We start from the raw sequence: 20,903 nt of genomic DNA on the forward strand, positions 1-20,903 counted from the left end.
ACAGAAACGCAAAGCGTGAAGAGGAAGAGATAGCTAGGGATTACTGCACAGCCATTACATTATATTAACACTAGGGGGCGGTATTACATTAGTAGTCATTATTTTGTTCACATTTCCTGCTCACAGCACACATCCATTTTCTTTCCAGAGTAGCCCTTCATCTTTATTTGTAGAGACTCCGAAACATAAATATAACCATATGAAGTCATACAACCCTCTACCCATCCCATTCATTTAAGATAAGCTTGGCCGGTGATATTCAATACAGACCTAGTTGACTAAAATAGTAATCCTGGTACATAAAAACCACAGTCATGACAAAACAGCCACTTCTACACATTAGTTTATTTCATCCAGCTTATAGACTAATGTATACATGTGCACCTATGACTTAACATAGTCTTTATCCTTTTAAAAACAGTTGAATTAATGTGATACAAATTTACAGTATATAGCATTATGAAAATACTGGTCATTTCAGTACAAATCTAAACCTTAGGATTTATCTAGCAAGCAAAATAATCATTGCTCATTATCAAAAAGAAACAAAAGGAGTTGACATGCACAAAAAAAAAAAAGCCCATTAGTAGGTGGTCTCAGATTCATTCAGGTTTCCTCCAGAAATGTAAGAAAATTCACAGCATGGAAAACGGCATTTTATCTTCAATTTATGCTCCATAACAAATTTAAGTCTACTTAAACAAAAAAAAGTGACCCCAAACTCATTTTATGGAGATGATACTCTATGAAGGGAAAAAAAATAGATACATGTAAGCTTAACACAAAAAAAAAAAAAAAAAGAGGAAACAAATATGTAGGAGATTATTAGGAAATAAATACAGTCACTGTGGTTGCAATCCCAAGTGTAGTATAGTGGTTAGCAAAAATAAATTAACAATGCTTCCTAAAACACAATCTGATCCTGTTTTAATGAAGAACAGTTGGAATTGTAGGATAAGAGGACAACCTTGTCATACTACAGTACATGTACCATTAAAAAAAAAAAAAAACACTTTGTAATGGTGAGTTTACTAAAGTGTATGTATGAGGGGTAGAAAGTGGATAGGAATGTGTTCTGGTCACAGTCATCCAGTGTTTTTGATTCTCATCAGAGTACAAGAAAAAAGGATAAAGCTACATGTACTACACTATGGATAAAGATCCAAGAACACTGGCTAAGAGTAGATGAGGCACAGCAGCCTATCAAAGATTCATCACATTCAAGATGTATAGTCAATACATCCATTCATTAAAAGATCTAGTGTTTTTGTTATATTGCCATTAAGCTTACAAAAGGACTGTCCATACAGATTTAATGTAAATGTATGAGCAATAATAAATGTTACCTTGAAGCAATGTATCGGAGTCGTAGGTTAACTGTTTCCTTCTGATGTAGTCTCGTTTATACATAAGCCAAACAGAGTGTCAGAAGCATTAAAAAGAAACGTACTCCATCGTTACTGTCCATTGAGATGGAAGGAAACTCTTGCCTATCAAGCAGTGCAACATTTGGGAAGGTGAGTCAGGGATGGAAAACAAGTACAGGTGCGTTTTTTCATGATAGAAGGTGCCTTTGTGGGGCATATCACTATTAGATAAGAACAATGAAGCCAATGCCCACATCACACAGGCTTACAAACCACTACCTGTGTTCATATCAAATGGTGCTTCAGTTAGAACTACAGAAAGGCTCGATGGTGATCTACTGCGGGTCAGAGTTCAAAGTCACGGCGTGTCACCTGGAAAAAAAGGTTGTTACAAATGTGCTCCTTCTGCATCCTGTATCTACACACCACTGTTTGGTGGTGATGGTTTAAAATCATGTAATATCTAATGTCCCGGATTTTGTATTATTCCGAGAGGCAGAAACACACTCCTCATACATGAAAGACTTCACTTCAGAGTGCACGGTAAAAATCAGCGGACGTGGTCGTTATCTGCGATGAAGATCGACAATTGGTGTCAGGTTCTAGTGTTTACATCATTAATTAAAAAATTTTAAAAATTCATATCGCATACATCAGATGCCACCGGGCAGGGAGACAGCCTTGTCAAAAACAAAGGGTTTAAAAAAAAAAATTTAAATATCTGCTACAAAAATATGATTATTTTTTGGGGGGGGTCCTTGGCAATGACTAAAAACATGAGCAATGGCCCACTATAGGCCGAAGATATCTCCCAATCAGAGTACGTAAAAGCTAATTTGCTCGTACACAAAGTTTAAAAGCATCTTAAATTTAGTCAATGTTCAATAAAAATTTGACAAAGCATACCAGGAAGCAAACATGATCGCTGAACTAGTGCTACACAGACTTCCATATGCCTCTCCTAGATTAACAGCATAACCATAGAGCATTTACTGTGGCATTTGTGAAGCGCAAGTCATTGAAATTTGTCTGTGATTCAGATCACAGTCACATGACTCCTGAAAGGGTGTTAAAACAGATTGTCATCACTGATTTTATGTCTCAGAGAGCTCTGTTTGTAATTCCACAGGCAGGAAAAACCTGCAAACATGTGCAATTATCCATAAGTTCGGAATCAAGTCAACTCCATGACTTATTATTGTGCTCCCAGTTATGGAAGGAAGTGTGTAGAGGGCCCTCCAACAGGAAAAAAAAAAAAAAAGATCTGTGCTTAAAGAGAAGTGCTGTGTTGGAGTTTCTGAAGCACCTTTTCAAAATAAGAGATGCTCTTTTTTTTTTTTTTTTTAAGGAGTGGATTCAATAATCTCACAGGGTAGGGACAGTTATTGTTAGTCCTATGGCACAAGAGACCGTGTTTGTGTTGGTAAATTATATATTGTGTTTATGAATCACTGCCTAAGTGTGCAAATCTAAGCTGTGTGTTTGTCGTCGATGTTCTATTGTCTCTAGAGTGTGATCACTGTGCCGTCCTCTTCCAGGCTCCGCGTCTGCACGCCTCTATCGGAGCCCCTCGGTGACTCTGCACTGGTGCTGCTCATAACAGCAGGTTGAAAGGTCCCATTGGAATTTCGGAGGTCAAGATGAGGCTTGTACCTGGGCAAGGTGGACATGCTGGAGCTAGCTTCTGACCCCGGTGCGAGCCTGCTATCTCCACCTCCCTCGATCACCAAGTCTTCCTCGTCCTCGTCGCTGTCCACTTCCTCAGGATGGAAGTTCTGGATGATGTGCGCAGGGGTTGTCGCCATGGCACCTGGGGTCGTGTAGCTGTAGTAGCTGGCTCCGCTATCGGAGGATCGACCCGAGCTGCCTGATGCAGCTCCGCCGTTGTTGGTGCGCACCACGTTGTTGCGCTGGTTAGCTGGTTTCACTGTAATGATGAGGTTGTGGCTGTTTGCGATCATCATGTCTGTGACCTGGTCAAGTGACTTCCCCGCCACCTCGATACCATTGACCTCGAGCACCTCGTCATTGACAGCAAGCAGGCCCGTGCTTTCGGCAAGGCCACCGGGCACCAGGCGTGAGATAAAGATGCCTGGTGCTTTCTCCAGGCCGTGCGGTGTGACACGCACACTCGAGCCGTCTCGGATGTAGAAGCCCAGCGGCTTTTCCTGGCCGTGTTTGTAAAGGCGCACCCGCCGGTGTGTCTCAGGTAGCACGTCCACATCGATAATGGATGAGACAGGACGGAAGTCGCGGGGAAGGCTGATGACTACTGCTGGCTTCTTCCTGCCTGCATCAGGACGCAGGAGCACTGCAGCAAGAGGAGGTTTCTTGCGTGTCAAAGAGTTGGTGCCAAATGTAGAGTAATCTGCTTCCTCTGCAGAAAGAGGTTACACAAAGCAGAGCAAAGTCGTTAACTTAGGACCTACATTTCTTTCATTTTTCAAACTATTTACTTAGAAACAGACCTATGAAATAAAACATTAACACATTTATAAAATCACACACAGTATCACTGCTCTGAAGAGAACAGCTGCCTCGCAATTTTTTTTTCCTAGCATGTATCTCAAAGCATTATTATAGAACCCGTCAGTGTAAAATTTTTTTTTATGATGTATCGTTAAATAACCAATTTGCACATGCACATTCAGTGTAGATAGCCATCAAAATGGCATGAACATGACATCAGTGTTAATCTTCTCCTTCCTCAGTTAAACCTCTTGGAGCTGCACTGGCCAAATGACTCGCTCCACTTAAAACCCCATTCCCACAGAACTGCTGTAAGAGGAAACCTAAAGGGGATCCCAGGGAGAAAAATGCCTGCCTCATTAGTTTCACCACTGATCTGAAGTTTAATCTACTGTAAACCCAGGCCAAGGATCCCGTGGCCCTCTCTCCTTTTCAACGCGTCTCCTGTGCACCTTCTCGCTTTCCCTCCGTCAGCAGCCGCTTGCAAATTCCACAGAGACTTACTCACATGGCTGTGCTCGCAGACTTTCACCTTTGTGAGCAATTGTACTCAGGATCAAAGTACTACAAGAGTTGCATGAGACGAGAGAAAGGGGGGAAAACCAAGCAAGGAATAAGTGATCGGAAACGGGTCACAAATGGAAACACAGTTGATGGTTGATAAAAAGAACATGCCAGTGGAATATTATCATGACTAATCTGTGTAAATGGTAATGGTTAATCTATGCTTTTAATCATTAACTTGGGAAGCATTAGTGCACCTGTTGTCTCTGTCCTGCTCCCTGTCCTTCACTTAAAACCAAAAACAAGCAAAATCCCACATGCTGTTTTCCAAGTGTGAGAAATCTCACATGCGATTTGAAATGTTAGTCCAAGATAATGACATTTACCGACAACAAACCACAAACCAGAAGCTTGCTCCCGCCACTAAACCTTTGCTTTACATGCACAAGTCCATCTCCAAGTAGCAGATTCCTTCTGAAATAATCACCGAGAGAGTTAGCGTAAGTAACAGTGACGTACTTATCTGCATGCTATTCAAGAAATAACAGCAGCGTCTAATCAAAGGATACCTTAGATGTATCAAATAAATGCCTGCTTAAAGTGAACCAATTAATTCCCATGCCCAAACCTAAATATAGCCCAAATAAGCACACTAACACGAGCGCACACAAAAGATGAATTGTCTACAGAGTGCAGTGTTCTCCCTTTCAATTCCCCCGAGATGAAAGAAAACTATCTGGACCTGCTCTTTGTTTTAACCTGAATTTACCGATCATATAAGCTACATTTCATAATATCATCTTCAGGCATAATCTGAAAACTCGCACTTTTGCTCACAAACATGAGCACACTCAAGCACTAATGTGAACCATCCTCTGTGAAGCGGGCATGCGTGTGCACAGTGTGTTCAGCCTGTGCAGTCGGGCATAGCAGTTCATCATTCTTTCATCACCGTCACGCCAACCAACTCTCCCCTTTTCCTGTTTGAACAGCAGATGATGTGAAAGGACAGAAGCACTTCTACATCTCCCCAGTACACACACTGAGATCCATGTTGAATGCTCACCACACGTTGCTTATCTAAACTCAATAGAAAGGGAAAGTAATCAATAACATGCAAACTCATAAAGGCCAAGGCCAGAGCAGAGTCAATTTCCCACAGCCCAATTTTTTTTGGGGGGGGGTGGGGGTGGGTTAAAGCACCCTGCTGATATGTTGGTATGCAAGCCGACCACAGCATGTACTTGGGAAGAATTGTGGAGGAATTGTATCACAAAGACAACTGTAATAATAAAACATATATAATTATTATTCTAACAGTTTATCTATATTTATTCTATTCACATTCACTGGATGTGAGCAATTGTGCACTCTGACTGGCTAGACTATCAGCTTATATACTGTGAGTAGAGAAAAACAAAATGGTGGAGCGTGTTGCTGAACCAACCGAAGACAAAATAAAAACTCTACTCGAAAACAACCCCCCCCCCCCCCCCAAAAAAAAAAAAAAGCAACAAAATATGGAATTAAAGTATCTTTTTTTTCCAAGAATTATTACAGCTTTTTTTTTAATAATTTGCTACTGTCATTTCACCGGTTTGTTTAAATTCTAAGTGGAAATGATTGTCAGCCATTTTGTATTAAGTTTTTATTTATCTCATCTCATTATCTCTAGCCGCTTTATCCTGTTCTACAGGGTCGCAGGCAAGCTGGAGCCCATCCCAGCTGACTACGGGCGAAAGGCGGGGTACACCCTGGACAAGTCGCCAGGTCATCACAGGGCTGACACATAGACACAGACAACCATTCACACTCACATTCACACCTACGGTCAATTTAGAGTCACCAGTTAACCTAACCTGCATGTCTTTGGACTGTGAGGGAAACCGGAGCACCCGGAGGAAACCCACGCGGACACGGGGAGAACATGCAAACTCCACACAGAAAGGCCCTCGCCGGCCACGGGGCTCGAACCTGGACCTTCTTGCTGTGAGGTGACAGCACTAACCACTACACCACCGTGCCACCCTTTTTATTTATCGAATTTGCAAAAAAGAAAAATGCTGTTTCTCAAGATCCAGTGAATGTGGATAGAATAAAAAAAAAAAAAAAAAAAAAAAAGGAGTTATTGCACTCAATCTTGTACATGGCTTATAGCCAACTCGGCGCTATGCGCCTCGTCGGCCATCAGCTCATGTATGACTCGATTTCATGGAATAAAATATTTGAGACCGTTAAGGAAAGTCGCCTCACAGCGCACATACTCTAATACACTTTTCCAAAAACTACCTTGAGTAAACCATAAATATATTCCAGCAAAATAATGCTGTTCCCCCCCCCACACTTTTTAACCTCACTTGTGCTGTCTGCTTGCAAACATAAATGTTTGTTGAGAAGCCAAAAGGGCCGTTTACTGTGTTTACTAAAGGTGTCAGATCTTATGCGCTAACTGCTTTCACAATTTGATTAAGTACCACAGCCAAACGGACAGGAAAATCTGTAGTTTTCAGAAGCATATATAGTAGAAAATAACTATAGAGCGCTATACACCTGCCAATCACGTGGCAGAAGAGCAAGGCATAAATCATGCACAGCACACACCACACGTGTGTGTGAGACCATGGCATGGTTGCTGGTGCCAGACAGGCTGGTGTGAGTATTTCAGAAACTGCTTATCTCCTGGGATTTTTATGCAAACCAGTCTCTAGAGTTTACACAGAATGGTGTGGAAAAACTAAAGCCATCCACTGGGCAGCAGTTGTTCAGGCAGAAACACTTTGAAGATGAGAGAGGTCAGAAGAGAATGGTCAAATTTATTCGACATGACAAGAAGGCTACAGTAACTCAGATAAGCACCATGACAACAGTTGTGAGGTGAATATTGTTGCTGACAATGTGCATTCCTTTATGGCCATAATTTACCCCTGATATACTGGCCATTTCCAGCCTGCTAATGCACCATTACCATCACGAAGCAAACCGTCTCAAACTGGTTCCATGAACGCGAGTTCAGTTTACCTCCTAGTCCACAGGATCTGAATCCAATAGAGCACCTTTGGGATGTCAATACGGACAAGAAGCTACATATACAGTAGGCCAAAAAAAAAAAAAAAAAAGAACCATGCCAAGGGTTTTCCCAGGCCACTCGCAAGTAGTAGACCAACCATCAGAGCTTTTGCACTGCAAAAAATTAAAATCTTAGGAAGTTTATTTGTCTATTTTCAAGTCAAAACATCTAGCCACCCTTATTATAAGACATAATTGCCCACCTCATTTAGCTAGAAAGGCTAGTTTTTAGACAGTCCATCTTGAAAATCTTATATAGACAAAATGTCTTGAAAAAGTCTTATTTGGAGCACCTTTGAAAATAAAAAGTTTTTTTTAAAACAAGTAAGTACATTTTGGACATTTGTCAAATGCGGTTCATCTTGTTTCAAGAAAAAAAAAAAAGTATGCTTGTTTTGGGAATAAATGAACTTGACTGAAATCTTTGAATCTTGCCCCCAAAATGCACTGCTGCTTTGGCGTTGTGTAAGCACTGCAAGTCAAAATGCATAGACTTCATTTTATTTATTTATTTTTTGGTGCCTAAGGTCCTGGGGAAGTGGAATCTTAAGAGATGTTTTAATGTTTGAATGTTGAAATGGGAAAAAAAAATAAACTTGTTGCAATGCTACACGTGTCGTCAACTTGATTCAAGATAGTCTCTGGTCTCATATCTAGAGTATTTTACTAATTACAGGTCACAAAAGGAGAATCTTTTAAGCTAGCAATGCTTAGTTGTAGAATTTAACAATCCTAATATTAGTATATTTATCTTAAATTCAGTTTTTACTGCCAAGACTTTGTCATCCACTTTGGCTCAGGTGGATAAGGCGCCATACCATAAATCCGGGGACCCGGGTTTGATTCCGACCTGAGGTAATTTCCCAATCCCTCCCTGTCTCTCTCCTGCTCATTTCCTGTCTCTACACTGTCCTATCAATAAAGGTGGAAAAGGCCCCCAAAAAAATCTTTAAAAAAAATGACTTGAATGGCTAACTGTAAGAAGTACGATCTTGTTATAAGAACTATTTTGATTATTTTGAGTTAATCAGATCTCGCATAATAAGTTCCCCAATCTTATTTTGGAATTATTTCATCTAAAAACAGGTTAGATTTTTCATCGTACTTTAAGAAATCTTACCAAGTCAAATTTGACTAGTTCCATTGGCAGATTTTTTTCACCTGATTCAAGCAAATATGCTTTGTTTTAATATTTTATTTCTTATTTTTGAAAGGCCATTTTTTGCAGTGTGTTAAACTGGACTTGGGTCAGGTCATTTGCTTAAGGCCCTGGTCACACTATTGGTCCCACTCCAAAAAATGTCATGTCTAAGCTTCTATTAGACCATGTTAGATATTTATCACCAGAAGCACATGTCCTAATAGTGTTCATATAGGATTAGCTCAGGTAGCATAATGATTTTTTTTCTGATCTATATCCAGATGATCACAGACACCCATATTTGGCCGTATGCCATGTTGCATGCAGATATAGGACCAGATAGGAACTGTTCATAGTTTTTGCCTGTTGGGCATAGCCTCTAAACTTCTTGTTGGTTGGACTACCAACAGTTGATACTTTAAATGTGTCGTAAGATTCAAGCTGCATGTTGAACGTCAGCCTCACCAGATGCAACGCAAACCCATGGTTCCGTATGTGATGTTTTCCGTAAACAACCAAGTTATTTCTAGTACGCTGCCATGTATCAATAGGTCAGAACTGGAGTCATTCAGAATGCTCTCTGAGAAGGCAGAGTCTAACATATATAGGTGTAATATACACAGACTTCTGAAAACACTGAGAATTTTAAGATGCGCCATTTGGCCAAAATTCATTCGACTATTTTCTGTAAACATTTATGTCGCATATGGAATTTCGAGGGCGGCACGGTGGTGTAGTGGTTAGCGCTGTCGCCTCACAGCAAGGTGGTCCTGGGTTCGAGCCCCGGGGCCGGCGAGGGCCTTTCTGTGTGGAGTTTGCATGTTCTCCCCGTGTCCGCGTGGGTTTCCTCCGGGTGCTCCGGTTTCCCCCACAGTCCAAAGACATGCAGGTTAGGTTAACTGGTGACTCTAAATTGACCGTAGGTGTGAATGAGAGTGCGAATGGTTGTCTGTGTCTATGTGTCAGCCCTGTGATGACCTGGCGACTTGTCCAGGGTGTACCCCGCCTTTCGCCCGTAGTCAGCTGGGATAGGCTCCAGCTTGCCTGCGACCCTGTAGAAGGATAAAGCGGCTAGAGATAATGAGATGAGATGGAATTTCGATTGCGTCTGTAACCAGTGTTCCGATTCTGCTAAAATTTTCAGGTTTTGCTACAAAGAAAGTGTTTACCTTGCTTGGATCATTGACAAGTCTAGGTAAAGTGAATTTTAGAAACATTGAGCTTACACCACCTTCTTATTTGAAGCAGAAGAGCCTTCTTGTTGCTTCATTCAGATGCCTGGATAATGTGCACGAGGTCCCATTAAGCTCTCACTTCCTGTGATTTGCTAACTTTAGGGTATTAGGAAATTAAAACCAAGTATAGTACTGGGTACGTACAAGGACGTTTCAGTTTTACCCTTTGTGCAGCATAATTGGGACCAATAGCATGACCAGGGCCATAACACATCATGGTCAATCTCACCCCAACTTCAGTGAAAGACTGCATGTTAACTGTCTTAATATTCAGGTTAGACCAAATATGCAAACCGTGACTAGTTTTGCTTTGAGTGCCAAGCAGAACAATCTATTCAGACCATCAATGACCTCAGCACAGGAAACAGTGTCTCAGCAGTTGGTCAACAGAGACCGTGTGTGCCAGTGTGTGAGAATAGAGCCTCACATCAGTGAAATAAAACACCACTGTCACAACTAGCTATCCTCTTACACAAACTGAAGGAAATTCTTCCAGAATCAGGTGCTTGTTAATGCACCTGCATTGATTTAGGCTTTAGTAGGTCACTAATCAATATTGCTTTTAAATAGATATGGTATTCTAAAAGCATTCTTAACTGTGTCACACTTACCAGCAGCATCTTTACAGCACTTTGGCTATTTTGTTTAAAAAAAAAAAAAAAAATCTTGTGAATATTTTGCAATAATTGTGTGAGGTTTTTTTTTTTTTTTTTTTGAGTGAATGAATGAATGGCTCTGTGTGCTGGCCTGTCACAGCCTGAGACACGACCTCCCCTCATCCAATATTCAGCAGTTCTGTAGCAGGCCATATGATGGACGTGATGGTTCATGTCTTGCTTTACTGAATGGTTCCCTTCAAGGCGTTTTGTGTGAAGCTGCTCTACAATGCTGTGTTTACTATCTAACCAGCTAGAGCGCTTTGCTGGACAGCCTAACACCGACAGTCTCCGAAAGGCATCCTGTTCCTTTAAGGTTCTTGGACCGCGTATGTCCCACGTGGTGAGTGTGTGCCACTGTGTTCCAGTTACGGAGGGATGGAGGGGGGGCATAATGAGTGCTTCTTAAGGACCAGAGAAAGAGTGGGTGAGCGAGAGGGGGAGAGGGGTAAAAATCCTTTCAATAAGGGGGAAAAAAAAAATTCCTGAGGTGTTGCTATTCTGGGCCCATTCTGCACATACCTCGGTGGCACTGCCTGGATAAAGTACACCTTCAGCTGATAACACACAAGGAACAGAAAGAGAGCGAGAGAGACAGAAAGGTGAAAGAGAAAAGGCAAAGTTAAAGGAGATACGCAGAACCATGGCCTCACTTTTTGTTTATAAATGCCTTGAGACCTCAAGAATGGCACAGGAACAATAAATCTAATATAGTAATTTTTATGATTAAAATTATTCATATAGATAGCAGTCTGAGTGAATGACCTTGACATCTGTGACGTCACAGCAGTTAGTCCATTGGTCTCATCGCCATTTTTTGCTATACTAAAAACACTACTGACTGCAACTCCGATCCTCCATTTTGAGCTAATTTATCGCCATGCCACGTAGATGTGTTGCTGACGAGTGCAGCAACACGACAGAAGGTGGATTTATGTTGCATTCATGGCCCAAGAAATGTTCAAACTGCAAAGATTTGGATGCGTTTTGCAAGAAATTCACAGGCACATTTTACTGATGACTCGTACGAAACCTCTGATCTGTTGAGGAGCATTGGCTATAAACCTGTATTGAAAGAGGGTGCAGTACCAACAATTAAAGGAAAAGAAAACTACAAGAAAAGGAAAGCAAGTTCAGTTGCACCAGTTCTCCTGGAGTGTGAGCCGAGCAGTAATGGTGGAGTACTCAGTATGGAGAATGAGTGGACCAGTTGTCAGATTTCTCCGCTGGATATGCTTACACCTACCAACAAGGGAGGGCGAAGGTCATCACGTGCTCCCTCCAAGGCACGCGACACCAGCCGACTGCATTTTTTTGAACTGTTACTCGTGCAATGTTAGAGGTCGGTGAAACACACTTGGAGGAAAGCGTTATCTGCCCAGTCAGGGTTTTCTTAGGCTCCCGGCCATGGATGGCTGAGGCATCATCAGGATTCGAACTCGCAATCTCTGATAGGACGAATGCTTTTCTGGGAGCCCAGGTGTTCCACAATTTTAAAGGAGAACTGAAGGCAAATTTTTTTTATTCTCAAAATTCTCTCTCATTTTATTAAATATAGGAATGCATTTTGATAGCCATTTTGTCACTGCTATAGCAAGTTATGAGTGTTTGAAATATGCTGTGTAATATATCAGTCCATATGTCAAAGCAATGGCCGTAAACGAGATTTGTTAAGACCTGTGCGAGACATCGTAGGACGGAAGTAAAACGTACAACGGAAATCAAAAAGTGACCAAAGTCTGCCAAAAGACGCGTTCTTTTGAATGCTGATGTAATCAAGCCGGAAGTTTCGTTTGTTTTGATAGCAAATCAGGAAAGTTTGAAAAAAGTAGGCAGTAATCGTCATTTAAACTTGTTTTTGTGCAATATTTCATTTGGAAAACGGCGGCACTGACACCTGGCTGACACTTCACGTTTCGAAGTCTCGCGCAAGTCTCGTAAAGATCGCATGGATAAGCGACGCCTGCCGTGGACCAAACAAACTAAATTCAACGTGGCTAAAAACCGAATAGGCCAATAAGGACAATATTTAATTGCAATTAATTGCCAATAAGAGTCACGATATAAGGTTACTAAAACCGAAAACGTAATTGAATAACATGTTAAGAAATAAAGCAAGTTTAAAAATGACTTCAGTTCTCCTTTAAATGTAACTATAAAACAGAGAAAAGGGATTTGCTGTTCTTCAATTAAAAAAAAAAAAAAAAAATGCTAGCATTGGCAACTTGATTTTATCATAAATAACTGACTTTGGAGTGGCACATCACACCGCCCGGTCATTGGTGATTTTTTTTATAGCAGCATGCCTGGTCATGTTTTATTCCTTAGAAACTGTGACACCTCGGTTATAGATTTAGGCAAAACGTTTCATCCCAGCTCTAAATAAATGCTCCCAATAGCATGTATGAAAACATATAGGAATAACCAGGACAATGAGTATTGAAAACACTTTAGGCTAATCCTGTATAATACACTATCATGCTAAATGCTACATCACAGATGCTACATCAGCCACATCACTCTGGATCTGGCAGTGGCAAAGTCTCCACTCTCTGTTCTGATGCTGATGATCAATCTGCTGGTTAAAAAAGCAGCCAATATACACTGACTATTACATATCGAACTCCAGCTTCAATGGAAACACAATTTCATTTATATTAGCTGTCTTGGAGAAAACAGAAAGTCATACCTACATTTAAATTCAATGGCTGAGATGAGCATCTTCCTCTTCAGTAAAAAAAAAAAAGTTTAGTCTTTCATTTGGCTTCACCTTTTTGTTACAGACTAATATCAATGGTGCAATTAAACCATCATCTTAATTATGCAGAAAGTACAGCAATTGTTTACATGCTACAGTGTATGCAAGTGACCACAGCAGCAATCGTGTAATAACACCCTGGGGGAACTGAGACACAGAGCTGAAACAGAATAACAAACATTCATATTCCTGAGTAATGAATTCGCAAAAAAATAAACATCCATCTATTATCCGTAACCGCTTATCCTGTGCAGGGTTGCAGGCAAGCTGGAGCCTATCCCAGCTGACTGTGGTCGAGAGGTGGGGTACACCCTGGACAAGTTGCCAGGTCATCGCAGGGCTGACATACAGAGACAAACAACCATTCACACTCACATTCACACCTACGGTCAATTTAGAGGCACCAATTAGCCTAACCTGCATGTTTTTGGACTATGGGGGACACTGGAGTGCCCGCAGGAAACCCACAAAGACACGGGGAGAACATGCAAACTCCACACAAAGAGGCCGCCATTGGCCACTGGGCTCGAACCCAGAACCTTCTTGCCGTGAGGCAACAGCGTCAACCACTACATCACCGCGCCGCCCACAACAGAAACAATGCCTCCATTTTTTTTTTTTTTTACACGCAGCTAGATAGCCATTTAATAAGTGAGATTTTCGAACTTCCAGATAGCTAAAAATAACAGACCTAGCAGAAATATTTGTGATGTTATCTTTTCTTCACATTATTTTAATTCCACTTTGGTATGATAAAGGGTGTGGCCTTGCATTCCTTTATTAAATTAACTAATAACGAGAGCACACACTGTCAGAAATAGGGGTAAAGGAGAAGTCAATTTCTGTCCCCTAAGGTATAATCTACACTAATGTACTCTCTAGGGCTCATTTTTGGGCTTCAAGGTAACCATGTTTACCTTTTCAGGGCCAAAAAGGTACATATATTTTCCCTAGCAGTATTTAAAGGGGACAAATAAGTTCGTTAGAGGGTACTGCCCCAGTGACGAGCCACTGGACCCCTAAAAGTACAATAAATGTACTTTATTTTGAGAGTGCAGGCTTATTACAATGGTTTATTATATGACAAATTATAACTCATCATTAGATCAGGGTTGGAATGTGAGGCACAGAGAAGCTGAGGACAACCTGGTTTAATTTGTTCATATGCTGCTAATGATGCATATGGTGTCTGTATTCAGAGTGAACGAGCCTTCATACATCATTAGCTTGATTTAGGTCAGACTGCAGTGCTATTGTACCAAGTATTGTTAGGAGGACAAGGGACACTTACTTTGTGGGGCACACAACACAAAGAGAAGTCCTAACCTCTTTATTTGGGTAGTATGTGTGTGGGTGTGCGTGTTTAATAAAAGTGAGAGTGGGAGGACACAGGAGACTCCTTTCTTGTGGAGCCTGCCATTTCTGATGAAGTCTTACATCAGCTGTGAATTTGCTGACGGGAGTCATCTCTCCAACACCCTCTCCTCTCACAGTTCTGCCTCTTTTTATTTCTCACTTGCTGTACTTGGATTAAAGCTGTTGTCCAGAAGCATACTCCAGCAGCAGCGGCTTGGTGAAGGAGGGAACAAGGGGACAAGGAATACAAACTTCCTGGACTGAGCTGTATTTGGGAAACAGTGTAACTTAGGAGCCTAAACAGTGATCTGCCTGGACACACATTGCCGACTTGCTTTGTCTGGCTCTGAATGCCATATGAGGTCCCTTGATAACAAGGGGAAAAAACGTTCGCAACTCAACACTTCCATAGTTAATCACAGACCCATGCTAAAACGCATTTTTGAGAAGGACTGTCCTGGGTTTGACTTCTCTCTTTAAATCACATGGAGAACACCAAGACTTCCTCTCTTATACACACACACACACACACAGGTGACAAATTAAAGGAAAACAGTCGTGTTGTTGGCTGACAATACTTGCTTGTTGCTGTTCATGTCCTGCACAGACAGACAGACACTCTCAGACTGTATTTCCTTACATACGATACTAATATATCACAGTCCTTGAATGTGCGTGTGGAGGCAGGGGCGTGGTTGCGTGTCTGTTTGTGAATAGGGAGCAAGGCCGGGGAAGCGAGTGGCAAAAGTGATCACACCCGAGTTTGCGTAAGGCTGATGAGTAGGTGTGTCCATCTCCTCTTTTTCAGTGATAACGGAGAGGACAGCGAGGAGAGTTGCAACTGGCAGAGTGATGTGTGTATGCTGGCATGAGAGTGTCTCAGGGTGACGGTGAAAATTCAGCTGAAAAGCAACCAAAATAAACTCCACTTAAAGTATCTTAAAACTAGGAAGAGCTGTGTAAGGTATTGACTGTTTGTTTCTATTGAAACATGGCCAGCTGAGCAGCCTGCGTGACTGAAGATTTCACTTTCATTTAGATCAGAGGTTTTTTCCTCTTGCCATCTTGATCCAAAACGAAGGTTAACTGGGCCTGTGCAGTACATTTATAACCCCCCACTCCCAAAACCCTGACTGGAAGCACAAATGCATAGCTGATAAACTGGATTCAGGGATCTGCTGTGCATTAAAGCAGATGAACCAGACTCTCCCAAAGAGACTCTCATTGGCCGTTCATCGCTGTACATGCAATTAGTCACAGAGGTGTTCGCACTATGCAATTTATTGCCAAGAAAATCAAACATCCTTGAAAATATTGGGGTCTTGATGATCACTTGCTCGCATCACGGATGGAGAAAATCTTGTCGCAAAACTTCACACTACACAACTAGCATGCAGCAAGTAATCAGTGAGCCCCCAAATTAGTTGGCAACAGGGGTGTCAGAAGCATTTTTAATGTGGGGGGGACACTGGTGGGGGGTCTGTGGGTCCTCCCCCAGAAAATTTTTAATTAATTAGATGCCATTTCCTGCATTCTGGTATATTTTAACAGGTTGTTAAACACCTAATTTTACCTATAAAAGTCATTTAATTCAATTATTATTTTAGAGACTCAACAATAAGTCCTCATTCAACTAGTCCATATATTCATCAGCCGGTTTTTAAACCCACTGCTCTGCCTAAGATAATGAGATGAATGTGACACAATTTATCACCAACAGTGACTTTATGGGCGCATTTTACTTTTTATTTTGGGTTTCCTTTTTTATTTAGTTTTAGATGCAACACAACACGCCACTGTGCCAAGCAATAGTGACACTCAACTGTATGTTTAAAAATAAGAATATTCATAAATTTCACACAATGAACAGGCATGACATGGCATCATGCAAACTCCATAACACAAAATCACACTGCGTCAAGCAACGGTGACACATAAAAAAATAACTTCACACAATGAACCGCAGACCGCAGTATGTGAGGCTCCGCGACTATGTGTCTGATGTGGTAGTCTGCAGCACAGGGGCTCCACAGGGTACAGTGCTCTCTCCTTTCCTCTTTACACATCTGACTTCAGCTACAACACAGACAGCTGCCACCTCCAGAAGTTCTCAGATGATACAGCCATCGTTGGACGCGTGTCAGAGGGGGACGATCTGGAGTACAGAGAGGTCATCACCAACTTTGTCACCTGGTGCGAACTGAACCACTTGCGCATCAATGCCAGCAAGACAAAGGAGGTGGTGATCGATTCCAGAAGGACGGCTCCTCAAATTGCACCAGTGAACATCCAGGGTTTGGACACTGAGATCGTGGAGGAGTACAAATACCTGGATGTTCACCTCAACAACAAACTGGACTAACAACACAGATGTCCTGTACAAGAAGGGCCAAAGTCGTCTCCACCTGTTGAGAAGACAGGTCTTTTGGTGTGTGCAGGACACTGCTTAGGACTTTTTATGACTCTGTGGTGGCATCAGCGATTTTCTATGCTGTGGTCTGCTGGGGCTGTGGAAGTTCAGAGAGGGACAGGAAGAAACTTAATAAACTGGTCAGAAGGGCTGGCTCAGTCTTGGACTGTCCTCTGGACTCCATTGAGGTGGTGGGTGAGAGGAGGATGTTAGCCAAGCTGACAATCAATCATGGATAACCCCTCTCACCCCCTACATGAGGCTGTGGGGGCTTTAAGCAGTTCTTTAAGTAGTAGACTACTACGCCCACAGTGTAAGAAGGAGAGATACCGCAGGTCATTCATACCTGCTGCTGTCAGACTGTATAACACCCACAACTTGTAATGTAGCACCAATAACCTGTTTGTCGTTATATTTGCACTACTTCACCACTACTACCTCTGCCATCTCGCATCGATGCAATTATGTGCAATAATATAGACCTTAAACTATTTTTATACATATTTTTCCGAGCCTCTCAATAAGGCAATATTTCTATACTTTTTCACGGTAGATAATGCAAATAGCCCTCTGTATTTAATCTTTTGTCTGTCTAATTTTTATTTCAGTTTTATTTATTATCTGTATGACATTTTCTTGCTACTGTAACACGTGAATTTCCCCGATGTGGGATGAATAAAGTGAATCTAATCTAATCTAATCAGGTGCAATTTTGTTAACCACCAACAGTGACTTTAGTGGGTGCATTTGACTTTTTTCCGATTTAGTGATACTCATAACAAAAATGACATGGCATCATGCAGTCTTCATAACACAAAATCACACTGCGTCAAGCAATGACACATAAAAGAGAACTTCACACAATGAACAAGTGCAGTTTTGTCAACCTACATGCAATGGTGGTACTACAATAACATTTACAGATGAGTATAACAAATAGATTTATAGATATAACTCCTTCTTACATTGGTGCCACCACAATTTCTACCACTTCATAACTTTTATCCCCCTTTCCTTCACAATCCACCTGGAATAACATCCATCTCTCTCCATTGCTTTCCTTTCTACTATTCCTTCCCCATACACTGATTTCCCATGTTACTTTCCAGAAAACTGGCAAAGACCAGACAAAACAAGTTCTTCAAATCACAGCAGGGAATCAATAAATATTATCAGAGCAGACTTGACCTCATTCTTGGCATTACAGTAAGGCAGGCCTACTGGGTTTGAATTAAATGATGGCTAACATTAAGCTAGCTGATACATCTCCTAACATTGACTAGCCAGCTAACTGCACTAACATTTCCATCGGGACAAAAAAAAAAAAAAAATCCTGTCCTGTGGGGAAATTTTAACTTACTTTCCGCTTCTTTGTAAAGAATGTCCTTATGTCCATTGTGTCTGGGGAGGGAGCAAATTTTGCAAACAATTCATCATCAACCAAGAATACCCCATTAGGCTAAGCTTATTTCATTGTTTAGTTGAACATTAATTTAACGTGGCCTAGGGTTAATTTTGAGGGCATATAACAAAAGAATAAGGTTTTAGCAAAAGCTAGACATTATGAGGTGGCAATGGGGCTGACATCACCTCCTCCACTTTCGAGCAGCTGCACCAAAATTTCTCTGCTTGCACTGAGATTCACTTCACTTATGTGCAGTGAGTTGTTGTAGGGAACGCCCGGAAAACCCGGAGTGGATTTTCAGTGGTATGTGTATTCTCTTATCGATCAAGTGGAATGGATTCTTTCACGAAGCAATAGAAACGGCGCTGGGTGAACTAATATTTTATGTTAAATGTGTGTGTGTGTGTGTGTGTGTGTGTGTGGGTGGGGGTGGGTCCAAATGAATTATGAAATGTGAAGGGGACACGCCCCCTTCACATTCTATGGTGGCGACGCCCATGGTTGGCTACTTGGGGAGGGGATGATGTCCATTAGGCTTTACTAAATGCATATTTGTTTAATTGCTGGAAATGTAGGAAAAAAAAAAAGTCTTTAATGTAGCACATCAAGTATAATTTTAACTACAATTAAACCTTCTTCATGTTGTAAGGCATGTGTGTTTGACAGACAAATATAGAGACATAATGAACAGAAAATAAAATGATTTACTGCTTGTCAGCTTAACGTGCTGTAGGGAACTCTGGAGTCAATTAGATTTCACACTTCCAATTCTAACTGCCACAGATATTAGGAGTGGAAATTTAATTGTATGAACAAATTGATCACGGTGGTAATGCATCTTTATATTGACGTCAGTACAGATATTTTGCATGTTACAGCTGAAACCAGTAAACAAAACCAACATGAATGCAAGTGTAGTATCAGATAACAAAATAATGTTGTGGAGTGGTTGAGATGTGCTGAACACAGTCGCGCTTCTGGTCTAAATCGGGCACAATCTGCATGTACCTCATTTACATCCACTGTACTTTCCATCTTTTAAAGCGAGATGACCTTTCGATTTCATAAAGTCGGTGAAATTTAGTTCCGTTTGAAATTAGGTTATTGAGATGTTTATTTCTGTAATATACCACAAAATATCAGGCTGTCTATGGCTGGGAAGTTATTTAACTTGAGGGGATTCCCTAGCAAATAATGTATATGAAATCGCCCGCTTTGTGCAGTCAAGCAGACAGAGAAATTCTGTGCACGCATGTGCAGGTTTACCTTTGACCGTGCACTGACACAGTTACATCAATTTGCTGCTAAACAAACAGCTGATCACACCGAGGTGCTTGCTGACCGCCATTTATTAGTTTGGTCCTGCATTTCCGTTCCTTCACAACATAACGTCTTATTTTTTTTGCGGTCCGGTATCCATCAAATCCTGCGCTCTGATTGGCTGGCGAGCGGGTCCATATCCTACGATACGGACCCCAGTTATGGACCTCTGGTGACTCGCTCGTTCACAACAAACATTAGTAGCATTTTTTGTCAACATTTATCTTTTTTTATAAGATTTATTTATAAGATTATCAAAAATCTTATAAATTTTTGCTAGCATTTCTCAGGAGAATAGCATTAATTTTACAGCATGGATAGCGATAACGACAGTCTTCACAGCGAAAGCGAGTTTTACTACCCTGAAGAAGAAATAAAAGAAAACATCAGGAGAAAGCTAAAAACTGTAACTGTTGCCAACGCCAAGCAAAAACATGGCTGAATTCTGAATGACTTAATTTTGTATAAATAGGGGACTAGATAGGCGGCAAAATGTAGTTTTCCCTGCTATGGAAGTGCACTTGTATACTGAGGAGGAAGACATTTGCATTACAGCCGTGAATGAGGATTCAAAACAGCAGCTCACCTCGGCTCAGTTTTCCCCTTCGGGTGCTCTCGTTTTCTGTTAGAATTTGGTAAAGAAAAAAATAAATAAGTTATTTACCAGCTTAAGGTCGGTCCGTATGGTGAAATACCGTGACCTCGGCCTTGAATACCGACTTCGGTCCAGAGGACCTCGCTCAGTACTTTCAAGACCTCGGTCACGGTATTTCATGATACGGACCTCCCAGCTGGTAAACATATATTTCTTCTCGCTTTCCGTTACTGTAATCGGTCTTCCATGTTTCATTCGCCCACTCGCGTCCTCCATTTTGCTCTTCTTTTTCAAATTTCCATCCCACAAATGCTTTGCGCAAAATGGGAAAAGCCCACCACATGATATGCAGGTTTTTTTTTTTTTTTAAACGGGTCATGTCGAAGCAAACAGGGATGGCGGAGAATTTAGAGGCACATGCCCCTAAATTCATTAATTGCTATTAAAAACAAAAAAGGTAACAACATTGGAGGTGTATTATTTGGGTTCAGTAGCTTTCGGGGCACTAAACAAAATAGCTGGGTGTAAGGGAAAATTCTTTTTATGACCTCCACTTGAAAAATCTGAAAGGCAGTCTACCTTTAACGGGAGTTGTAAACATTACTGGAAAATGATCACAGC

The 20,903-nt window shown here is 41.3% G+C and overlaps 1 protein-coding gene across 1 annotated transcript in view; it reads right to left on the minus strand.

The window, feature by feature from the left end:
* Positions 1-332: 332 nt before the first annotated feature.
* The window catches only part of pard6b (par-6 partitioning defective 6 homolog beta (C. elegans)), a 43,478-nt gene continuing 22,907 nt past the window's right edge, over positions 333-20,903 (minus strand). The window contains exon 3 of the mRNA XM_060938140.1: positions 333-3,744. Coding sequence (XP_060794123.1) covers positions 2,873-3,744 — 872 coding nt within the window. The 3' untranslated portion in view covers positions 333-2,872. The remainder of the gene's footprint in view (positions 3,745-20,903) is intronic.

Source organism: Neoarius graeffei, chromosome 13, assembly GCF_027579695.1.
Source record: "Neoarius graeffei isolate fNeoGra1 chromosome 13, fNeoGra1.pri, whole genome shotgun sequence".
Lineage (NCBI taxonomy): Eukaryota > Metazoa > Chordata > Actinopteri > Siluriformes > Ariidae > Neoarius > Neoarius graeffei.